The sequence below is a fragment of the Callithrix jacchus genome, chromosome 4, assembly GCF_049354715.1.
Source record: "Callithrix jacchus isolate 240 chromosome 4, calJac240_pri, whole genome shotgun sequence".
Lineage (NCBI taxonomy): Eukaryota > Metazoa > Chordata > Mammalia > Primates > Cebidae > Callithrix > Callithrix jacchus.
Window position 1 is genome coordinate 149,952,274 of NC_133505.1, and position 23,916 is coordinate 149,976,189.

Consider the following 23,916-nt stretch of genomic DNA (forward strand, 5'->3'; position numbering starts at 1 on the left):
TAAAATAATACATTGAGTACTCTATTCTCTTTTGATGATTATGTTGCTGTTGGGCCAAAACAAACCTTTGGAACCCAGATGAACTTCTAAGTTATTCCAAGAGAATTAGGAATCTTCCTTTACCCTCCATGGACCCAGTTTCTCAGTGCCGCTAAAGCCCTTGCTTAGTCTGTATAAATTAATACATTTGCTGGAAATGTGACTTTTGGAGATTTTATAGCAGTGGTTTCAATGCTGCTAGTGGTGAAGTGGAAATTTGAGAATGTGGAGATTAATTTAAACCACATGATGGATTCAAGGAAAAGGGACATACCCTGCCGTTTCCTGAGTGTGTGCTAACTCTAGATAGTGGGGAATGGGATCCGAAAAAACCACCAGTGAACTTTTAAACCCTCTTGAGAGGAATCAAACCAGCACAATTAGCCCTGAAACGGAGCTGTTCATGGATACAGGCCTCTTCTCTCTCCCTCAGAAACAGATCCCTTTGCCTGGAAGAACACAATTGGGAAATCAGAAAGAAGAGGCACCTTAACTTTTACTACTAATGGAATGAAGCTAGAACTGTGTTTCCAATCATTAGCTGGTTTACCGATCTGCCTTTCACCATAGATTCCAAATTCTGTTGGGTTCTTTTAACTGTTGTTAACCAACAAATTGTATGTTGTGGATAGTTGATGACCTTGAAATAAGAGAGTTCTTTTTCCTTCCAGTTTGTTGTAGCGGTGTTCTGGATCATTTACGCCTATGACAGAGAGATGATATACCCGAAGCTGCTGGATAATTTTATCCCAGGGTGGCTGAATCACGGAATGGTGAGTAAATTAAAACAAATGGCTTTCTTTTATTTTAAAAAATCTATTAAACAGCTATTATCTGCTATTAGATCTTCCATAGAATTTACTTAAAAGCCATGAAATCTTGGAAGATTATAATGAGAGATTAAAATTAGAGAATACTCATAGGTGGGTGATGAAAAATGAGAACACATGGACACAGAGAGGGGAGTACTAAACACTGGGGTCTATTGGGGGGAAAAGGGGAGGGCCAGTGGGAGGGGGAGGTGGGGAGGGATAGCCTGGGGAGAAATGCCAAATGTGGGTGAAGGGGAGAAGAAAAGCAAAGCACACTGCCATGTGTGTACCTACGCAACTGTCTTGCATGCTCTGCTCATGTACCCCAAAACCTAAAATCCAATAAAAAATTAAAAAAAAAAAAGAAAGAAAAAAAAAATTAGAGAATACTCTAATATTTACTGAATATAAATCAAAACTTCTTCCCATGGAATTCAGTCATTGTTCAAACTATGTAGTAGATGAATTCACAGATTATTAAGGTGGGTGTGTCAGTAGTGTTAAATAATATAACTAGCCAATTCTGGGATGAATTTAATTCCCTTGCCATTGGAAGACTTGTCCTCAGAGCCCAAGGACAGATTCCCACCTACACAGCCACCAGTCCTCTGCTCCACCTGCACCTCACATCCACAGAATTGTGTTGGAAATAACTTCTGCCGCTGGACAGCATCCCCCAGATGGGCAGCAAGGCTGTGATTTTCCCTCGGAGATCTGTTGCAGGCATTTGGAGGTGTCTTTAACGATGGAATGGTTTGCCTCATTGGGTTCTTCACCAGTCTGGGTATTTGTCTGTGGCTTTGAGGCCTTCTCCTTCTTCTCAATCTAATTCTTTCTGATGCTTTTGCCTTGATGTTACCCTCACTAATTTCAAAGCCAGTGTTTTGGATGCTTTTCACATCACTTTACAACATTTGAGGATATATTTTCTGCAGTGAAATTTTGTGTCATCTTCTCTTTCAGCTTTTGGAATTGAGCTCCATTTGTTATTAGCTAAGAAGCATGCATTTTGGTTACAGCAGTTTCTAGAATATGTTCCAAGGTGTTCCTGGTGAAAAGGGCAGCATATCACAAGAAATTATAGGGGAACAGAACTGGAAATCATAAGTCTTGGGTACAAAATAACAGTTTCCCTCTGCCCCCAATTTTGGTATATTTGAAGAAAAGCGGTGTGTCTAACAAACAAACATTACTGTAGCTAAGGGTTTGGATCAATCCTTTCTTAAGCCAATGCATCAAAAGTGACGCATCTCAGAGAACTGGATTTTTCTTTGAGTTCATTTAGAGCCACACTCTTGAAGGATTAACATGGCACCTCTGGTCTATTTCCAAACACATCAGCTGGGTCTTGTCAGTTCAATTTAGCCATCCAAGGGGCCTGGCATGGTTACTATGCCCCTCTCCAACTTTTTTACTTTCCTTGCATGTGAACAGCACGTTGTAACTCCGTGCCTTTGCAATCTTCTGCCCCAAATGCCCTTCTCAATCTTTCCTGACAAATTCCTTCTCATCCTGCTAGCTTAGTTCCTATCTTCTTTACGAAGCCGTTTCTAACTCCCCCAGCAAAGTTAGCTGTTCCGTTACTTGTGCTTGCACAGCACTTTCCTATCTCTATTATGCATGTCTGTATCCCCACAAAAATGTTAAGCTCCTAGTGCAAAACAGCCTTTGAATTCCATGCAGTTTGCCCAGTTGTCTGGCATACATTGGGATCAATACATATTTATTAAATTGATGAATGAATTCTCTATAGCCAATTTCCATAATTCTTTGCCAGCTACATAGCTACAGTTTTTTTTTTTTTTGAAGAATGTACTGGTGCCAGGCACCCAACAGTGATTGTATCATTAAATTTTCACAATGGCACTACAGATGATCTCATTTGCAAATGAAGAAACTGAATCTCAGAAACATTATATAATTTGCCCAAATGACCTAGCTCAGCATGGTAGAAGTGGGATCTGAATCCAGGCCTATCTGGGGTTCACATTTTATCATTTTATCTGTGGCCACATTTTATCTAAACAGGCAAAACATTAATTGATTCTTGATAAAAATTATAATATTGTATAGCTTTTACAACAGTAAGTCAACAAAGCATAAGAGAAACATCTTGAGGGTATGTTGAAGTTTAGTTTCGAAGTGTTTAGCATATTTCAGCTGTCTAAGATAAACCAGTCAATAATTAGGTAGGTATTTTTAAGAAAAAGATATTATGAAATTCATGACCTCCAAAATCTGAGCCAGAAATGGAAATAGGCTTTGCAAATTGTCACTTCAGTCATTACACCGAAAAACATTACTGTGTGCTCAGTCAGTAGCAGGTTGGCCAAAAGCAGACATATTCTTATACAAATAGTATCCTTTGTGACATCTCCAAAGATGAGGAAGAGTAAATCACCTAGATAACTCTAATTAGAGTGTCCAAATTGTATGTATTAAAGGGAGACTCCTGAAATTGCGGCCTCCAGTTGACATTAGAAGAGACTCTGCTGACAACAAATAATTGCATCACACGCTATAGAATTAAAGTCTTGGACACTTTGGCCTATTGTTAACAGGCCTGAACTGCACAATGTTACCTTCATGCCAGAGAATGAATCACAACCTTTGTGGATCCTGATTCTAAATTTTTAATGTTTTGAACAAATGGCCTATTAAGCATGTATGCAGCCATTAGAACTTGGACTTCTCTCTTAATTTTCCCTTGATTCACTTTGATGTCTTAAAATTCTTACTCCTGGAGACAAGTACTACTTAGAAACACAAGGAGGAATTTAATGACACAAATATTTAGGAAAGGGAAAAGATAAATTAGTTAATATGTCAAATCCTGTGAGATCATATGAGCTCAATAGCTTCTTTCACAGTGAATTTCGTGTCCTAATAAAGATAAATGACCAGTTCTTGGCTTGTCCTCATGTTCCAATTCATAGTTCCAGAATTACTGAGAAAAAAGAAGTTGCACACGATGGCTGAGGAGTATTTTACAATATTAAACAATTTACATTACTTGAATTCTGTTTCTGTGTAACTAGATGCACAATGGATAAACATGATGCTGATCCTTTAGACTAGTAATTAAAATATGAACATCAAATGCTGGCTGGAATTATTAATAATTTTCATAAGATGTATGACATTTCAAAGGAATGAGCATTTTCTTCTTTGTTTAAATATTAAAGTTTTAATAATTATTATAATTTGTATTTGCTTTTAATTCTAATTGGTTTTTAAATATTTAATTTAAAAATAGCATTTCTAAATATCTGTAAATTGGTCCATTCAAAATTTCTTAGCACCTGGGTAACATGGTGAAACCCTGTCTCTTAAAAAAACATTAGCTGAATGAGGTGGTGTGTCCTGTAGTCCTAGATACTCAGGAGGCTGGGGTACAGGATTGCTTGAGCCCAGGAGGTCGAGGCTATAGTGAATCTTGATCATGCCACTGCACTCCAGCCTGAGTGACAGGAGTGAGACTCTGTTTCAAGAATAAATAAATTCTCACATTTATTTACATGTATATATTTTAAATAAAATAATTCAAATTATGTGCATTTTTATTATAATTAATTTTATTTTCAATTGATCTTTTAGATTGTTATTATCAGTAGAGCTAAGATTTTGTGAAATTTTCCATTATAATGGCATATTTAGTAATTTTGCTGAAATGAAGGCAAGAAAAATAAAGTTTTAGAATATTTATATTCCTATTATATTAAATATTTTGATATATTTATAGCTTATAAATATATCTGTTTTATTACTTATCCAATCACATATTTTCTATTTTGTTTTGTAAAAATACATCTGACAATATAGGAGGATAAAACATATTTTATTTAGTACTTCATTAGCTTTATTTGTAACTTTTCTTTTTACATAAGTGTATATGCTTATTTTAACTTTAAATAGGTAACACATATATATGCTATAAAATTTAAATGCTTCCCTCCCTCCTCTGTATACCAGCTACTTAATTTTTTTTCCTTTACTTGTACCATTTAAAATTAATTTTAATATACATGTAATAATTTAATATATTTACAGGGTATAGAGTGATATTTCAAAACATATATATAATGTGTAATGATCGGGGTAATTAGCATAAATGTTTTCTCAAAGCTTTACTATTTCTTTATGTTGAAAACATTCAAAATCCTCTCTTCTAGCTTTTTGAAAATATACAATAAATTATTGTTATTGATTCTATATTGCTATAGAACACTGGAACTTATTCCTTCTATCTGGCTATAAACTGTGTGTCTGCTAACCAGCCTGTCCATACCCTCCCCTCCCAGCTACCCTTCCCAACTGCTAATAACCACAGTTCTACTTGCTACTTCTACAGCCTCATCATCATTTTCAGCTCCATCTTCTTCCAGATCTTAAAGGCTTTCAGTTTTCTCTGTTTAGTATATTGTTAGCTGTGGGTTTGTCATATACGGCCTTTATCGTGTTAAGGTATATTCCATCTATACCTAATTTGTTGAGAGTTGTTACTGTAAATGATATTTAATTTTATCAAATACTTTTTCTGTGTCTGTTGAGATAATCATATGGTTTTTGTGCTTCATTCTATGTATGAGATGTATCAGATTTATTAATTTGTATATGCTGAATCATCCTTTCATCTCTGGGATAAATGTAATCTTTTGAGTGTGCTGTTGGATTTGGTTTGGTGGTATTTTGTTGAGGATTTTTGCATCTATGTTTATGAGAGATATTGGCCTATAGTTTAATTTTTTTGGTCCTGTCCTTGTCTGGTTTTGGCATCATGGTAATGCTGGCATCATAGAATTAGGAATAATCCCTCCTCTTTAATTTTTTGGAGTATTTTGAGAAGCATTTGTGTTAGTTCTTCTTTATGAGTTTGATACAATTTAGCAGTTAAGCCATTCTGTCCTGGACTTTGCATTGTTGGGAGACTTTTTATTACTGATTCAATATCATTGCTTGTTATTGGTCTATTCAGGTTTTCTATTTCCTCCTAGCTCAATGTTGATAGGTTATATGTGTCTTGGAATTTATCCACTTCTTCTAGGCTTTTTAATTTGTTGGTACACAGTTGTTCATAATAATCTGTTATGGTCCTTTGTATTTCTTGATCTGCAGTCAAGTGCTCTACCCCTGAGCTGTACCCCCTCCTGATCCTCTGTATTTCAGTGTTATCAGTTGTAATGTCTCCTTTTCTATTTCTGATTTTATTTATTTGAGTCTTCTCTCTTTTTTCTTAGTTAGCCTACCCAATGGTGTGTCAGTTTTGTTTATTGTTTCAAAAACAACAAAAAAACAGGAAAGAATATGACAAGAAAACTACAGACCAATATCCCTGATGAACGTAGATGCAAATATCCTCAATAAAATACCAGCTAACTGAATCCAATAGCATATCAAAAAGATAATCTACCAAGATCAAATAATCTTGGTGGGAAGCAAGGCTGCTGTTCATGTTATTTGGTCCCTTGGGGTGCCCCCTTGATGTAGTGCTCTCCCTTTCCTCTAAGGAAGGGGCTTCCTGAAAATCGAACTGCAGTGATTGTTGTTTCTCTTCTGGATCTAGCCACCCAGTGGAGCTAACAGGCTCCAGCCTGGTAATGGGGAGTGTCTGCAGAGTCATGTGATATGATCTGTCTTCAGGTCTTTCAGCTGTGGATCCCAGCACCTGCTCTGGTTGAGGAAGCAGGGAAGAGAAGTGGACTCTTGAGGGTCCTTGGTTGTAGTTTTGTGTTGGTTGGCCTCCAGCCAGGAGGTGGAGCTTTCAAGAGCGCATCAGCTGCTGGAGTATATGGAGGATACAAGTCTACCCTAGGGTCACCTTTGGATAAGTATTCAGGTTTCTCAGGTGGTGGTGCAGGGCCATAGAGCTGCTAAGAGGTTATGTTGTTTGTCTTGGGCTACCAGGACGGGTAGAGAAAGACTATTAACTTGGGACAGGGTTCAGCATATCTGAGCTCAGAGTCTTCTTGGGCAGCGCTTGCTGCAGCTGCTGTGGGAGATCAGGGGTGTAGTTCCCAGGCCAAACAGAGTTATGGTTCCCAGGGGGATTTTGGCCGCTTCTCCTGTGTGACACAGGTCACCAGGGAAGTGAGGAAAAGCCAGCAGCCACAGACAGGCTTCACTTAGCTCCCAGGCAGCCTGCTGCATTGAAAAGCTGGGCTCACTCCCACCGTGCCACCCCAACAGCACGCAGTTTATTTCCAGGCAGCTGGTGAGCATGCTGAGAACTTGCCCCAGGCTACGAGCCTTCTAGCCGAGAAAGCAAGCCTACCTTCCTCAGCTGTCCCACGGAGCCTGCAGTGGCAATGCACCTCCTTCAAAGGGCCTGTAGTTTCTCTTGGCTTTCCTAGTATGTTGCTGCAGTAGTTCTTGGAGCAAGTTCATGACGTGAGTCTGCACATATGCTCTGTCTCAGGGAGAGCTGCAAGTTAGTGTCCTGCCTCTTATATACCATTTTTCCCACATTCCCCCTGAATGGAGTATCTTAAAACAATTGTCTTCAAGTTCAGAAACTCTTCTGCCTGATCTAATCTATTATTGAAGTTCTCAATTTTATTTTTATTTCACTCATTGAGTTATTCAGTTCTAACCTTTCTGTTTCATTCCTTTTAATTATATCTATTTTTTAAAAATTCTCACTCAGATTATGAATTTTTGGATTTCATTGAATATATTTGTGTTGTCTATTGGTGTTCTCTTGTATCTTGCCAGATTTCCTTAAGATTGTTATTTTGCATTTTTTCAGGTGTTTTTAGATTGGTTTTCCGCTGGGTTCTGTTACTTAGAGAATTATTATATTTCTTTGAAGGCAACACATTTCCTTACTTTTTCATATTGCTTGTTTCCCTATGTTGGTATCTGTGGATCTGGTGGGACACTTCCTCTTCTGATTTATGGAGTAGCTTTCATAGGGAAAAATGTTTTTCTGTGTATGTGTCATAAAGTGTCAGTTGGGCAGGGTGCTTTGGCTTTGGTTCAGCGTGGGTGCAGTAATGCAGTCTTTGTATGATTTCTTCAGCTATAATCAACATCATGGGTGTCTGTGAGTACCTCAGTGGCCTATGCTGTGTTTGCTTGTAGAGGCTATTGCACGGCTTTCCTGGGGACAGGGATACCAGGCAGATCAGCTTGGGGGCCCCAGTGGTAGGGAGCATGGGTGTATGACAGCTCTTCCGCTGGAGTGGGCAGGTTATCTGACAAGAGTAGGCCTGGGTGGCTTCATCACTGGAGAGGGCAGGATCCCTGGTGATGGCAGTAGCCCTGGATGGCTGATCTTGTGTCCCTGAGGGATATGCTTGGGCACAAAATCACTTTGCTGCTGGAGGAGGTGGGGTCACCAGTGGTGGCATATCTTGGCCAGGCTGGTTCTTCTGCCCATGGAGGGCACGTGTGGGTGTGCAGCACTTTTCCCCTGGAGGGAGCAGGTTGCCATTGGTGGTGGGCCTTGTCAGGCAGATCCACAGCCCTACGGGAGGGGTGCCTGCTCTGTTACTGCAGAGGTTGGGGTTACTGGTGGCAGCAGCAGCAGGATTCAGGCAGGCAGCTCTTGCATTCTGAGGAGTGCATGCGTTGGCTTCCTCTGCCCCATGGCAGCCTTCCCTCTGTATTGGACTGCCTGTTTTCTGGGATATGAAATAGCATGTGTGCTCAGATGCTCGGGTCTTGACTGCAGAGCTGATATCATGACTCTGCATCCTTCTGGGTGGATGTAGTGGGATGTTGGAGGGACCCCAAGGATGTGGAGATTCAGAGGTTTTTGGGTCCCAGGCCAGGATGCACACAGGTGGTGGCTCTACTCTCAAAATGATGATGTGCTGTGGCAGCCTGTGTCCTGTGGGCTTGGGACCCAGCTTGATTTCCTCTCTAGAACAATGCAGTCACATGGTTTTCAGGTAGCTCCCTATATGTGAGGGTAGGGAGCTCTCCTCTTGTTAGGGCTACAGGCATCCAGCGTGGAAATGTGGACTGCTGGGGATCTTAGGCTTGCCTTTCTCCTGTACTTGAGGTCTCTCTGGGCTCTGAGCCAATCCTAGCCAGGTGCTTTGCTTCCCTGTTTATGCTGCCATCCCAAGTCTCCATGCCCCAGAGGGACTTTGTCACTTCTTTGCTGAATTCCAGTGTTCTCCACTGGACTTGCTGTTCCACATGTGACTGGAGGAGATGAATGCTGGGTGCCTCTAGTCAGCCATCTTGATGATGTCTTCTGTAACTTTTCACTATTTCTGCAAATGTTTATGATACTGTAGGCCTGGCGGCCTGTGCTATAAATGGGGGAGTACCTCTCTTTGTTGGAGTTTGTAAGGATCATTCCATTATGGCCACACAAATCACACTGAGAGAGACATAAGAAATTAAAGTATCTGTTATATATAGTCACAGGACTTAGAGACAAGAGGCATGGCAATCTTCACCACATAGGGCCTGTATAGGAGCTCTGGGGAGTGGGCTCAGCCAGGTAAATGAGGAGGGGAGAGAGAGAAAACCCATGGAGAAGTCCCTTTTTTAGGGACTAGAGTACACAAACAAAAGGTGTGAGGGGATTTCACTGGTGTGTTTGAATGTCACTAGGGCACTGTCATGAGAGGGCTAATAGGGGAACTTGTGGCAAATATCAGCATTATCACACTGGTACACCTGGTCACCTGGGTGGAGTGCTCATAATTTGTTGGTGGGGGATGTTGGGGGATTGGGAAAATGAGTTTTAAACATTTACAGTGTACAGTCATTGCCTGTTGAGATCTTTATAATAAAAAGAGTTCCAAGAAAGAATGCACACTCTTCTCATGTGCAGAATCACATTCACTATTTGAAGAGTCTCAACATAGTTTCTAGGAATCTAGAGCCCACAACTGCAGAACTGAGATATAGTTAGGTATATCATGACACCCTTCAGAACACGTCATCAGCTCAACCTTGAATTTGCAGCGTTCAAATGCCCAGCACAAAATTAGTCTGAAAACAGGTGTAAGAAAGCTTACAGGATCTGAAATCCACAGGGGTTTTATTTTTGATTTACACTAAAGTTTTAGAAGTTAGACATGATCATAATGAAAGAAGAATGTCATATCCCTTCTTTTCTGTTGTCTACTTTTTTTTCCTCTCAGTAACCGATCCTAGAATTTATTTGAAGAGAAGAAGAAATGAGTAAATGAATGACTTAGAAGAGTAATGCGGTCTTGTATAAATACTAAGTTACCTCCAGTATCTATGAAACTATCAAAAGAAAGAATTATTGTTTTAATGTATTACAATTAAAAAATAAACATATGCAATGTAGCACATTTAAATGGAGCCAGATCAATACCTAAAATCAAAAGTTCTTCTCTCCTTGTAGCCTATTTAACTTTATATTCTTAGCAACTTGAACGGCACATGGTACACAGTAGGCATTCAATAAATGTTGATGACTAAAAGAATGTTTATATATGTGCTTTTGAAACTTGGAGGAATTTCACATTTACATTTTCTATTATCTTTCTTCCTTTCCTTCCTTCCCTTCCTTCCTTCCTTCCTTCCTTCCTTCCTTCCTTCCTTCCTTTCCTTTCCTTTCCTTTCCTTCCTTCCTTCCTTCTTTTTTCTGAGATGGAGTCTCACTCTGTTGCCCAGGCTGAGTGATCTCAGCTTGATCTCAGCTCACTGCAACCTCCACCTCCCAGGTTCAAGCGATTCTTGTGCCTCAGCCTCCCGAGTAGCTGGGATTACAGGTGCACATCACTATGCCCAGCTAATTTTTGTACTTTTTAGTAGAGATGGGATTTCACCGTGTTGGCCGGGGTGGTCTTGATCTCCTGACCCCATGATCCACCCACCGCAGGCTTCCAAAATGTTGGGATTACAGGCATGAGCTCACACCCAGCCCCCTTCTACCATCTTTCTATCCTCAGTCCACTGATGATCAGATGAAAGAAAAGCACAGGTACTATCAGCAAATGAATCAGAATTTCCAAACTGTAGTGTAGGTGGCCAGGGGCAGTTGTAGGAGACAGAGTTCTGCATGGCCCACAACATATGGAGCTGGACTTTGAAATAATTCAATCTAACAAACATGTACTAAAAACCTGTGATCTGCAAATCGCCCTGATAGATATTATGGGGCTGCAGGATGAGAAAAAACACAAAATGCATGCAGTTTTAAAGGCTGGAAATGGCATATTTGAGATGGAAGAAGGCAAATAGGAAAACAGTTCCACAAGCCAACACATAGTCCCCAAAGGGCTATTTTCAGTTTGACAAAGAGAAGCACTATTGTTATTCTGGCCTGCTTCCTTGTTGCAAAAATAGAACCATGAACCTTTCTCTTCTGATGATTGTGATTTTAAAGCAATGTCAGTGAAGCAAATATACATTAAAAGCAACAAATAAATAAATATTTAAGCTCCAGAAAGACTGCCAAGCTTTAGTGATACTATAACAGGAAAAACCAATAATAAGATAGTGCCTCGGCTTACTGAAGAACTAATTCGTGTTTCTAAAGTGCTTTCAGAATGCAAAGCACTGAAGAAGGTTAGGATGTTATTATTATTACCAAAGATCTTTAAAAAGCAAGCTCTTGATATTCTTATCATCACAGCAGGGGTTTTTCATGTCCCATGTAATTTATGAGCAGAAAAAAGGATAATAAACTCCACCTCTCTTCATGCTCGATTTGTCAGTTGTTCTTGTTATCTGTAACTGATCCTCAAGAGAGCCTTAATTTGGGCAACAATTTATTCTCTTCAATATTATTTTGACATTTGGTAATTACTACAGATTTTTGTGCATCTGTCTTTCCCAGAAGAGAAGGCATTAATGCCACTTAGATGATCATTGGTTTTGCAGAAACTCAGATTTGATGTTATTCTTTTGGTAGATAGCATGACTTATGGTAAGTTTCCAGTTCTGGAATACAGAGATTGTGCGTTTCATTACTCATGGAGTCTGTGCCACACTGATATTAGATATTTCATAAAAATAAGCTATTGGTTGAAAGAAGAACATCATAAATATTTCATATAATAAAACTGGACTTTTCCAATTTTCTGCACGTATGCTAAAAAAACTAAGATATCTGGAAATTTTCAAAAATGAAAGTAAGAAACTGGATCAGAGGTCAGAAATTTCGTAGGAAGCTCTCTCTAGGACTCTCAAATGGACCTCCCAAAGAAAACAAATAAGACCTCCAAAAACCAGGAATAAGAAGGAGAGTTACATCAACAATTAGCCAGATGCTTTCAGAATTGCCTCATGCTATTCCCATAGGTAAGCTTTTTTCTTAACAAATTTTATGGATAATGACAGCTTCTTCCATTGCGAATTTTCATTTGTGATCATTAGTTCTAACAAGTCCCATCCTCCCATGTTAGATTTTGCAGATTTAAATTTTGATGTGAAGATTTGGTTAGTCTGTTTATTCAAACCAGTAATACATTTCAAGGCAATTACTTTTAGCTATTACAAATGATATTTTTAATTTGTTATTTTAACCATAATATTATAAACTGGAAAAAAATGTAGTATTTTTAAGCTGATGTTTGAATAAATTGTGAACAACTTTGTGAGGTAGAAAGACAAGGAAAACTGGAAGGAGAAAGGGGAGATGGGGAGAGAAGGATGGAGAATGGGGAAAGATAGAGGAAAAGAGAAAAGAAAGAATAGTGTCATGAATGAAAAGATGCAAGGTGGCCATTAAAAAAAAGAAAGACAGGATAAGGAGTTGGGGAAGGGGAAGACCAGAGGAGAAAGAGGGTTAAAAATGTTCCAGAGTAAAGAAGGCAGAATGGCGAAGTCCAATCATACACTTCTTTATACCCTACTTTCTCCATGGCTACTTAAGGCTCAGGGATTCATTTTTTCTCTCTTTCTCTCATTCTCTCTTTTTTTTCTTTCTTTTTAGAGTCTCAGCCCAAGCTGAAGTGCAATGCTGCAGTCATAGCTCACTTTAACCTCAAACTCATAGTCTCAAGGGATCCTCCTACCACAGCCTCCTGAGTAGCTCGAACTACAGGCACACCTCACCATGCATCGCTAATTTTTAATCTTTTAAATTTTTTGTAGAGCCACATTCTCACTATGTTGCCCAGGCTGATCTCAAACTTCTGGCCTCAAGCGATCCTCCTGCCTCAGCCTTCCAAAGTGCTGGGATTACAGGGATGAGTCACTGCACCTGGCCCTTTTTCTCTTTAGTGCCTGGTACATTGTAGATAGATACTCAGTAACCATTCGATGAATCAATAGAGGTTAATGGATCAAGCTGGCTCCTTACGGTTCCTTGAACACCCCAAAACCTTTCTCTTCTTGGACTATGTCCCCAGAGATTTGTTTGGTTCACTCCTCTACTTCCTCCTCACCTTTTCAGTAATGCCAACCCCGAGCAGCCAATTAAGAACTGCAGCTAACCCCACACTCCCCACTCACTGAAATCCCCTAACTCTGCTCCCCCTTCCCATGGCAGTCATTCTCCTTGATATGTAATGTGGTTTTGCTTATATGTTGTATTTATGGTTTATTGTCTGTCTTCCCCTGCTAGAATGGAATTTCCATAGGGCAGGGGTCGGTCTTTATTTCAGTTGCTGATTTATCCCAAATACGTAGAACAATGCCTGTTTGTTGCATGGATGAATCAACCTTATCAATATATGTCCATGTTTTTTCTTGTTGTTTTTTCTCTCATTCTTTCTCCCCTCCCCTTCATAATAGTTGACAGAGAATACAACCCCAAAGCATTTACCTGTTTTCTAACTTGTAGTTAACTTCACTCCTCAATTTCAGCTGCATTGCAGCAAAATCCTGCACACATGACCTGCTGTTCCCTGAAAGGGTCTTCGTGTGCACTTTATATTGCCATTTACTGCCTGAAAAGGCCTGGACTGATGTCCAAAGAACACATTCCAGAACACGGCAGCAGGTCCGCCTGGCTCAAATTTGTTGAAAAGTTCTTCTACATATTAATTGTTTTATCTGGGTATTAGTTATTTTCTCTCTAGGGAAATAATCAGACAGTGGCTTTTTAAGGCAATTTTACGCCATCACAAATCCTTTTGGAGAACTAATTTTCCATGCTAGGGTAGAATTCAAAGCTCATGCTATCATTTGGCTTGTACTCTACCCTTGTTCTTGCTTTGTTTAAATGATGAGTTAGGCCCAGCAATAGTATTAGGTCATCAAAAGGTCTATATGTTATATTCAGATCATTTGGGGTCAACAAAACCCAGAATGTGGTTTACACAAATGCTTTCTCCCCGATCCTTAAATCCATAGATATTTCAAAATAAACTAAATTCATATGTTTTCCATTCATTTGCCCTTATGTCTTTACGTTTAGGGGAGGGGGTGGTGGTAGGCAGGAAGGTACTGTTCTAGGAACTGGCTTCCTTCTTCACTGCCACAGACAGATCATTCATTAGCCACAGACCCGGTTTCTTGGCAGAAGTCCATACCTGTGTCCTTTCCGGTTCCCTCTTAATTGAAGCTGCAACCTCAGCACACATCAGTGTAGCTGCCAAAGAAAGTAAAGTGGAAAGAGGCAGCATTTTCTCTCCTAGAACCACAGAATCCTAGACTTGTGATTCTAAAGATCATCTGGTTCATCTACCATGTGAGCCTTAAATCACCTGGGCAGTGTCCTAGTTAATTACCTTTCAGCCTCTGATTAAGCATCTCCAGTGACAGAGCTTCAATAGCTGACCACAGTCACAGGTGGCTTTCAGCTATAAGAAGGACTCTCAGAAGGAACTGAGTCTTTTTTTCTGCATCCTGAATCTCTCCAGTCTCTTCATCCATTTAAAACCAGTCCTTTGTGTTCCCCTCATGTTCTCTTGCCATGAAGATTTCACTCTCCCATGATTTCAGGTTCAGCTCTACATGCATCCTTCCCAAGTCTGTGCTTCCTGGTCCAACTACCCCATGGATACCACATTCTGCATCTGATACAAGGACCTTGAGATAAAACACACTGACTGCTTAAGCTAACCCCTTCTCTAAATCTTGTTACTTGTCTTGTGTTGCCATCTCAAAAATGGCAAGATGCATCTAAAAGCTCATCTTCTTATCACATGCCCCCCAGTTAGGTGACAGGTTCTATTAGCTGCATCTCCAAAATAGCTCCCAGGTTGGCCTCAGCTTCCTCATGTCCACCATGTCTGCTTTAGTTCAAGATTTGGTCGTCTCTCAGCTGAACTGAGGCACTAGCCTCATTTCTCATCTCCTGGCCCCTGCCCTCTTCTTCCCCAGTGGTTTTTACCACATTGCTTCCAAGTGTCCCTTTCTCCGGATCATGCAGCTAGCAAGAATGCGTTGATGGGCTCTCATCCTCATGTAATCGTTATGCTTCTTTATCCGGGTCTTATAGAAAGATGGTCAGCTAAAGAGAAGCCAGGACAAGAGTGTGGCAACCCCCAGCAGAAAATACTCAATCTTGGTTGGGCGCAGTGGCTCATGCCTGTAATCTCAGCACTTTGGGAGGCTGAGGCAGGCGGATCATGAGATCAAGAGATGGAGACCATTCCTGGCCAACATGGTGAAACTCCGTCTCTACTAAAAATACAAAAATTAGCTGGGCATGGTGGCACATGCTGTAGTCCCAGATACTTGGGAGGCTGAGACAGGAGAATCGCTTGAACCTGGGAGGTGGAGGTTGCAGTGAGCCGAGATTGCACCACTGCACTCCAGCCTGGAGACAGAACAAGACTTCGTCTCAAAAAATATATATATATATTTAATCTCATATATTTTTCATGACCCTTTGATTCTAAATCTGAGCTACTGAACTGCTTGATCCTTGAGGGATACTGAGGTGCTGGCTGACTTCCCTAAGCCCATTTATGCCTCTTCTTAAGGTGCAGCTTATCCTGGAGGTCCTCAACATCCCCTTCACCCCCTTTAAACTGTGGCTAACACAGCACTCCAGCCACACTGTCACAGCCCCTGCACACTGCCCTCCGAGCTGAGTGTATGCAGAGCTCTTGCCTCCCATTCAGAAGTCTGCTTATCCTCCGAGTGTGCTCACACATGCATCACCTCTCCCATTACATCACTTGCTCATGCATGCATCGCTTCTCCACTGCCCATCCCTTATTTATGAGTCTCTTTACCCAGCAGGTACCTCTCCCATAGCATCCGTTGTGCTGTATTTGTAGTTTGTTTCTACGTTTTTTGGAAGTGGATGTCCTTTGGAGGCAGGCATGTGGTCTTAGCATCCTCTGCATATTCCATTATCTGGCTCAGTGCCTGGCGTATAGTAGATCTCAGAAATATTTTTGGAAAAAATGAATGAATGGTTGAATGAATGAGCTTCTATCACATTTCCTTATTCTCCAAGTCTAGTAACACTTTCTGAAAAGGAAATAAAATTATTTTCTCTAAGTGAACTGAAGCCAGTATCTATGATCATTTAACTTTCTGCATTCTTCAGTGAGCTATTCCAGTCATTCAGCGATTCATTGTAGACCCTTATAGCATCCTTGTCAAGCTGATTGATTTATAATTTTCAGGATCCATTTTCTTCTTTCAAACCAACAGCATAGCAATATCTGATGGCTTGCAAGTGTCCAGTCTAATAACTTGCCAATGTGCTCACAACCTGTAAGCAGCCAAGCTGGGAGTGAACCACTCACTAGCTGTCCCCTCTGTACCTGTGTGCCATGGGGCCTCTCTCCATGGAACCTTGTAAACATCTAGTTAGAGATGCTGCTAAATTTAAATTGTCATTTTATTTCGCCAAACATATTTCATTAAGTCACTGATAAACATTCCTAGCATTTTTTATTATTTTCCTTTTCATCCAAGCAAGGATTATTTTATCTTATTGTTCTTACTGTCTCTATATCTGTATCCAGGAACTGAGCTTACAGGTAATGATCTAATTCAGATATGTGTAAACCTGGGTGTAATAATTAGCCCAGATTGGTGGAAGTGTTTCCCTTTTATGCAACCCCTTTCATCCTTATCACCTACATTAATTCATTGGATCTGGTAATATAGATGATTAACCTGTATATCCAGGGGCCGCTGCTGATATGGCTGCTATCTCCATGTGCTGGGATAAACAGACTGTTGAATTCCTTCTGATACCTGCTCTCTGCCATCACTATGCATGTTCTAAAATGTCTTTTTTGCTCTGTCCTTTTTCTCTTGCCGGTTTAACTCAAAAAGATCCACTTCATTTCCATAGGCTAAACTTCTAATGAATGCAGACATATGCAAGGGGCCTAAACTGGATAATCTCTCGAGTTTTCTCCAGTTTTAGTATTCTGTGAAGACAGTTTGGTGTAAATAATTTAAGAGGTTAGTCAGAATGGAGTTCTCTGTTCAAATTGTCTCCTTAAATTCCTCTACTGAGTTCTTAGAGCTTGTTGTGGGATTCAGGAGCTTGCCCTTGGAAGTACCATAGTGCCTGCCACACAGTAGGCCCAATAAATGAAACAAAATTAAATGAAGTTAATTTAAACAAAATTAAAGCCTCCCTAGGGCTAACAATTTTAACTTATTATCATATGATAAGTAACAAGTTAGTGTCAATCTCAACCTAAAGTTTCAAGGAAAACTGTACCGTAGAAATCTTGTATTTTTAACAACACTGAATTTGTACTCCTAACAAAAAAATTAATGAAATTCCCTAAAAGCTGTTATAAAATGTAAGTTACTTATCCTTGGACAAAGAGTTCAAATCTTCCTTATTTATTGTTAAGCATTCCCCATTCATCATACCTATTGGAAAGAGCTTTGCTTAAACTCAGAATTTGACTGCTAATATTCACACATATGGCAAATATGAACTAATCAGACCACAGATATTTTGCTGCATTCCGTGGTGTCTCATTTATTTGTTTAATTTGCAGCTATAGCAACTAGATTCCACCACTTTGGGCTTTTACACAGAACTACAGTATGATCAGCTTGGTTGAAGTTTGGCACTCGACACTCTGCTCAATTGAAGACATATGCACGAAATCACTTACCACATTTTTTAACCTGTTTTTCACACTGAGTAGGTCTGTAATATTTGCATAAAAATATGAAAAGCAACCTTCTACAGGGAGAGAAGGCAATAAAAAGATGTTGCGACCTTTCTTTCTGCAGCATTTCAAAGCTTAAAGTTTTCTTGGCATGCTTTCCAAACGCCCATCTGACTTTGAAGCAGGCTGCCTCTCCACAGAAAGCTTGCTCCAGCAATGACTAAAGGATTGACCTGGTGCCATGCATGCTGCTCTGCACAAGAAGGGCATTTGGAAATGACCTTGAAATGAAGTTTTGCCAAGTTAATGAAATATAGGCCTTCAAGAAGTGCCATTTCAGAAGTGATGTACAGAAGGACATTCGCAGCATTGTCAAAAATTGCCCCTTAATTTGGCGTTGGATGAATGTGAATTTTTAACCTCCATAAGGAATGATACTCTTGATTTTATTAGTTGCATTTTGTAACAGGTTGGAAAAATTAGGTAATGGAGAATATTGGCATACCACTGTTGTTTCTTTTAGGTGACTTTTTAAAAAACATTTGCTGAAGGAAAGGTTGATGCTCAAAGAGTACAATTATAAATGGAGAGATGGGAGTTTAAAACGAAGGATAAGCCACAAATGAGGATGAAGTTAGTGGATAGAGAAAAGATGGGAGGAAAAGGTGTCTCTGTTTACTTATAAGCTGCCTGTCGATATGATTTAGATTCTAGGAGGGGGCATTTCTTTTCTCAGTATGCACATTCATCCTGTAAACTGTTGTGGCTAATTAAACATGTTAATTGATGTTGACACCAGTTGTTGCTATACGGTTTTCCATTTTACTGAGCGGGGTATTTATGTTGTTGCATAATGTCGCCTGATTGCACGTCTCATGCTGGTGAAGTTGGCTGACATTTCAAACTCTGGATATCATGAAGCTGTGCTTTAACCTTATTTGGAAGTCAGGGTTAGTGTGACACTGGAAGGTCTTCTTTAGCTTCCCTTCTTGTGACCTCCCTTTTATAAAGCTGGCAAAGCTGACACAGTCCAAGTTTGAGGCAGTCAAGGTGGGACGGCAGAAGATTGTTGAGGTACAAGTTGTATATTCTCTTACGCCAACTCTCAGATTTTTATATAATCTGAGTCTACACTTCTTTTAAAAAATAATAAATATATAAATAAGATCATTCCACCCCTCTAGAGCTCTCTAAAAAGACAGTAGAAGACTTCTGACCACTCTCATTTTTAAAGTTCTAATAATCTTCACAAAGTAATCCTGGGAAACATACATCTGTGTGACCAGGGAGACATACCGGCAACAGCAACTTCTCGGAACATTCCTTTTTACACTGCCTGGGATTTTTCAATAATTTGGTATTTCTGTAAATTTAAAGTGGATTCAGTAAAATGAATGCATTTTTTTTTCTTAAAAGCTCAAGCCTTCTAGACTCATCATTTTGTAGAGTTACATAAGTAGGCCATGCAACTGAGATAAACGTCAAAGTTGTCCAGGCGCGGTGGCTCATGCCTGTAATCCCAGCACTTTGGGAGGCCAAGATGGGTAGACCACGTGGTCAGGAGATCAAGACATCCTGACTAACATGGTGAAACCTTGTCTCTACTAAAAATAGAAAAATTAGCTGCTCATGGTGGCATGTGCCTGTAATCTCAGCTACTCAGGAGGCTGAGGCAGGAGAATCACTTGAATCCAGGAGGCAGAGGTTGCAGTGAGCTGAGATCATGCCACTCCACTTGAGCCTGGGTGACAGAGCAAGATTCCATCTCAAAAAAAAAGTCAAAGTTATAGGTTGTAATCGTTTGCACAACTGTTCACATTTTTAATTTTTTAGAGACTTTTTTAGAATCTCACTGTGTCACCCAGGCTGGAGTACACAGTAGCACTATCATGGCTCACTGTACCCTCAAACTTCTGGGCTCAAGTGATCCTCCTGCCTCAGCCTCCTGAGTAGCTAGGACCATACCTGGCTACTTTTTTAAAAAATTATTTTTTGTAGAGACAGTGGCCTCACTATGTTTCCCAGGCTGCTTGAGCTCCTGGACTCAAGAGACCCTCCTGCCTCAGCCTTCCCAAAGTCCTGGGATTACCTGTGTGACCTGCTACACCCAGACCCTGCTCAAATTTATATAGTAACTTATTTTTAAAATAGTAAAATTTAAAAACAGTAAAATATTTTGTATTTGCAAAATAGTTTTTAATGCAGTATTTTGAAATCAAGCTTGATAGTTTTTCATTAGGTTTTGCTAAGTGTCATATGCTAAATTATTTGCTTATGAATTTTTTTCCCCAATGCCTGTATTTGGTAAGTTTGCATGGAAAGTTCTGGCATAAGAAACTCAGAAATATTTTGTTGTTTTACCTTAGCATTTTTATTGATGTGTCTTAAAGGTGATTTGCTTTAAATTGCAGTATCATACTTTTTTCTGTACTTAAATCTTTCCAGCTGAAGAGCACAGTTTCCTGCAAAACCCTCATCCCCAATTTAGAGCCCTCTTCATATTAATATAAGTCATTTTTAAAGTATTTCCTGAAACACTTCTCAACTTCGTAAATAAAGAAGGGATGTATCTTAGTCCATTCAGGCTGCTATAACAAAATAGCATAGATTGGGTGGCTTATAAACAACATAAATTTATTTATCACAGTTCTAGAGGCTGGGAAGTCTAAGAGCAGAGTGCCAGCATGGTTGGGTTCTGGTGAGGATCCTCTTCCAGATTATAGACTTCCAACTTCTTGCTCTGTCCTCACAGGGAAGAAGGAGCAAGGGATCTTTCTGGAGCCTCTTTTAAAAGCCCACCAATCCCATTCATTGAGTCTCCACCCCAGTGACCTAATCACTTCCCAAAGTGCCATCTCCTGATGCCATGACCTCAGAGGTCAGGGTTTAAACATATGAATTTCTAGGAGACAGAAACATTCAGCCCATAGCAGGATGAGAAAAAGAAAGGAAAGTACAACAAAGGACATCAACCACAAGGAACACCATGACTTCTGATATTTAATACCATAGATCACAGATTGAAGGAGTCGAGAGACAGAATAAAAAGACAAGGCCCAGACACAGTGAGCTTTTGAAGCCTGAGACTCCTCATGTCCTTTCTCTCCTGCTGACCTCAGTGCTCAGCACTGCCTTTCTTCTCCTAGCAGCATTTTCCATTTATCTTTTGGTGTAAACATTTTAGAGATGAGAGAAGTAGGGAGCTTATCATTATTCAGTCTGATCAAACAGTATCTTCACCTTTGAGTTATATTCAGAATTTCATTGTCTTGCTTTTAAAAAAAAATCATATGAGATTATTTTTGTGTATGTGGATAAACTATAAGGTATTTTCTTACAAAAACTTCCTTCTGTATCCTGGCACACCCCCTCCAGTTGAATAGGGGCCTTCTTTCCAAAAAGTCCAGGTAAGGGCCTTCTCAACCTGTATTCTAACATGATAGGACATTGTCCTCTTTGCTTTCCTATCTTATCATTGCAAACTCTCTAGCATTTTCCATATTAACATTATTTATATTTATATTAGCACATATGTTTTGAAAGAGATATGATCCCTATTGAAAATTCTTTTCCTTTAAAAGCTAATCCTATTTCTAGAGCTCTTGATGATGCTTTCTTCTTTCCATGGATTGAAGATGCATTAATGTTGGTCAACCCTGGATGGCCCAGATCTCATACTCAGAGGTTCTGATGGATTCAGTCTGGGATAAGACCGAGACACCATCTATTTTTTTTTAATGCTTCCTTACATGGTTCTGAGCCAGGTTTGAAGATCTCTGAATTTGTTGGTCTCACAAGCATCCCTGGGGTTCAAAAAAAGGGGTTATTGGCAGATCACAAAGTGAGGGAAGCGGTCCTGGTGCCATCTAGATCTGAGCTGAATAGAGACAAACCTGAGTTAATTTGCATAATCATGTGCACTTAACTCTAAGGGGTTAGTTCCGAGGTGGTATCTCTGCCTCAGTTTCTACTGTAATAAAATACTGACACAGGGAGGGGAGCACTACACACTGGGGTCTGTTGGGAATAGGGGAGGGACAGCGGGAGGTGGGGAGTTGGGGAGAGATAGCATGGGGAGAAATGCCAGTTATAGGTGAAGGGGAGGAAGGCAGCAAATCACACAGCCACACGTGTACCTATGCAACTATCTTGCATGTTCTTCACATGTACCCCAAAAGCTAAAATGCAATAAAAAAATAAATTAAATAAAATACTGGTACTTTCTCAAGATTCTCAGAAAATTTAATAAATTTTAACATTTAATGTAAGATTAAAGGCATAATACAAGTGTCAATTAGCATTAATCCTTGAAAATATGGAGTTAAATTATCTGTAACTAGAGACTGCAGTTAACAGGGGACATGAGTTTTTTCTGGGTTATATGAAACAAAATATAAATCTTTTATATAACTCAATTTCCTACAGAAAAAAAGACTTACTTGTCAGTGGGGTTTTTAAAGTTTTACTTTATTTTTTTGGATCTCATTACTTTTCCATAAATCCTATAAGCAGAATTACAATGAGGTGAGTCATAGTCTTAACACTTTTTTGGAGCTTCTTCTGCCAAAGCAGCTTGGAATATAGAGGATTTTCAAAAACTGTGTTTGGGGAACACGGGAAGGTATGGGAAAGGAAGGAAGGGTGGGAGTCTAGGAGGAAAGGAGGAAGAAGGAAAAGAAAGGGAAAGGGAGAGGGAGGAAGGGCACAAACATTTTACTTCAGATTACATTTTTTAAAATCTTAGTGACATTTATAAAGGTAAAACTTTCCTGGTGTCTCATTTGCATGTTTTAGACAATCCTGAGGTGCAAATGAATTTGGGTTTCAAAAGTTCATTCATGAGCCAGTTATTTGGAACTGGAAACACGTTTTCCCATGAAAGTTTTGTTATATAAGTGGTAATTCATTTTTGAGGCTGACTTCTAAACTCTCCTCATTCTGTTTTGAAGCTGAATTATCATGCATTTACAATGATAAATAGTAGATTATACAGTTGAAAACTTGTAGATGTAGAAAACATAAAAGTGATAAAATCAATGGTTTAATTGCTTTAAACTTTTAACTTCAGTGCTGGTGCTGGAGGGAAAACAGATTTAATTTGAGGAGTCTGAGGATGTTCAAGACATCTAAGGTTGATATTCGAGAGCATCCATCAAAGAAGCAGCAGCCATTCTCTCGAGAGGGCCTCTGCAGCCATGCATGTGCTTAAAGCTGGTCCCTAAAACACAACATCCTTAGACTGTATGAATCAATCCTCAACAGAAATGTCTTCTTTTCTATCTAGGCCAGTTGTGGTGGCTCACGCCTGTAATTCCAGCACTTTGGGAGGTCAAGGCAGGCAGATCTCTTGAGGTCGGAAGCTCAAGACCAGCCTGGCCAACATGGTGAAATCCCATCTCTACTAAAAATACAAAAATTAGCTGGGGGTGGTGGCACATGCCTGTAGTCCCAGCTACTTGGGAGGCTGACACAGGGGAATTGCTTGAACTGAGGAGGTGGAGGTTGCAATGAGCTGAGATCTTACTACTGTACTCTAGCCTGGGCAACAGAGTGAGACTCCATCTTAGGGGAAAAAAGTCCTTCTTTCTTTCTATAACCAGTATCAATGGAGCACATATTATGTGCAAGGTGCTCCTCACTATTCATGTGAGCAGGCAAAGCAGAAAGAACCCCTGTCCTTGTGAGTTTATAGTCTAGGAAAGGAGACAAATATTCAAATAACTGCACAAGTTGATGACCCATGATTCATCTATTTTTGTAAAAGGTTATCATATGAACATTCAAGTCCACACAAATTTACAAGGCATAATCATGACACGTATAGGATGATTCTGGAGAGTGGGGTACATAAATCTTTAAGTAACTGCTAGGCGCCAGCTGCTTCCATACGCTGTCACATTTGTTTTGTGAGTAACCCTGAGGGGGAGGGATCATCACCACCTTTCCACAGGTGAGGATCTGAGACTAAAAGGAGTTAAGGAATCTGTCCATGAGGGTTCAACCAAGAGCCTGGGTTCAAACCAAGTGTATCCAACTGCAGGCCCTTCTATTCAGTCTAAACTGCCTGCTCTGCAAAACCACTCTCAAGATATTTTCTATTGTTTTATTCAATATATAAGTATCCATGCAATAAT

The 23,916-nt window shown here is 39.8% G+C and overlaps 1 protein-coding gene across 3 annotated transcripts in view; it reads left to right on the forward strand.

Annotated features, from left to right (window-relative positions):
- Positions 1 to 23,916, forward strand: part of AIG1 (androgen induced 1) — a 255,426-nt gene that overhangs the window by 90,067 nt on the left and 141,443 nt on the right. For all 3 annotated transcript variants that reach the window (XR_013534582.1, XM_008995175.5, XM_035296888.3), the window contains one exon: positions 711 to 812. Coding sequence is in view for 2 of the 3 variants with exons in the window: in XM_008995175.5 (XP_008993423.2) it covers positions 711 to 812 (102 nt within the window). In the remaining variant the exon portion in view is untranslated. The remainder of the gene's footprint in view (positions 1 to 710; positions 813 to 23,916) is intronic.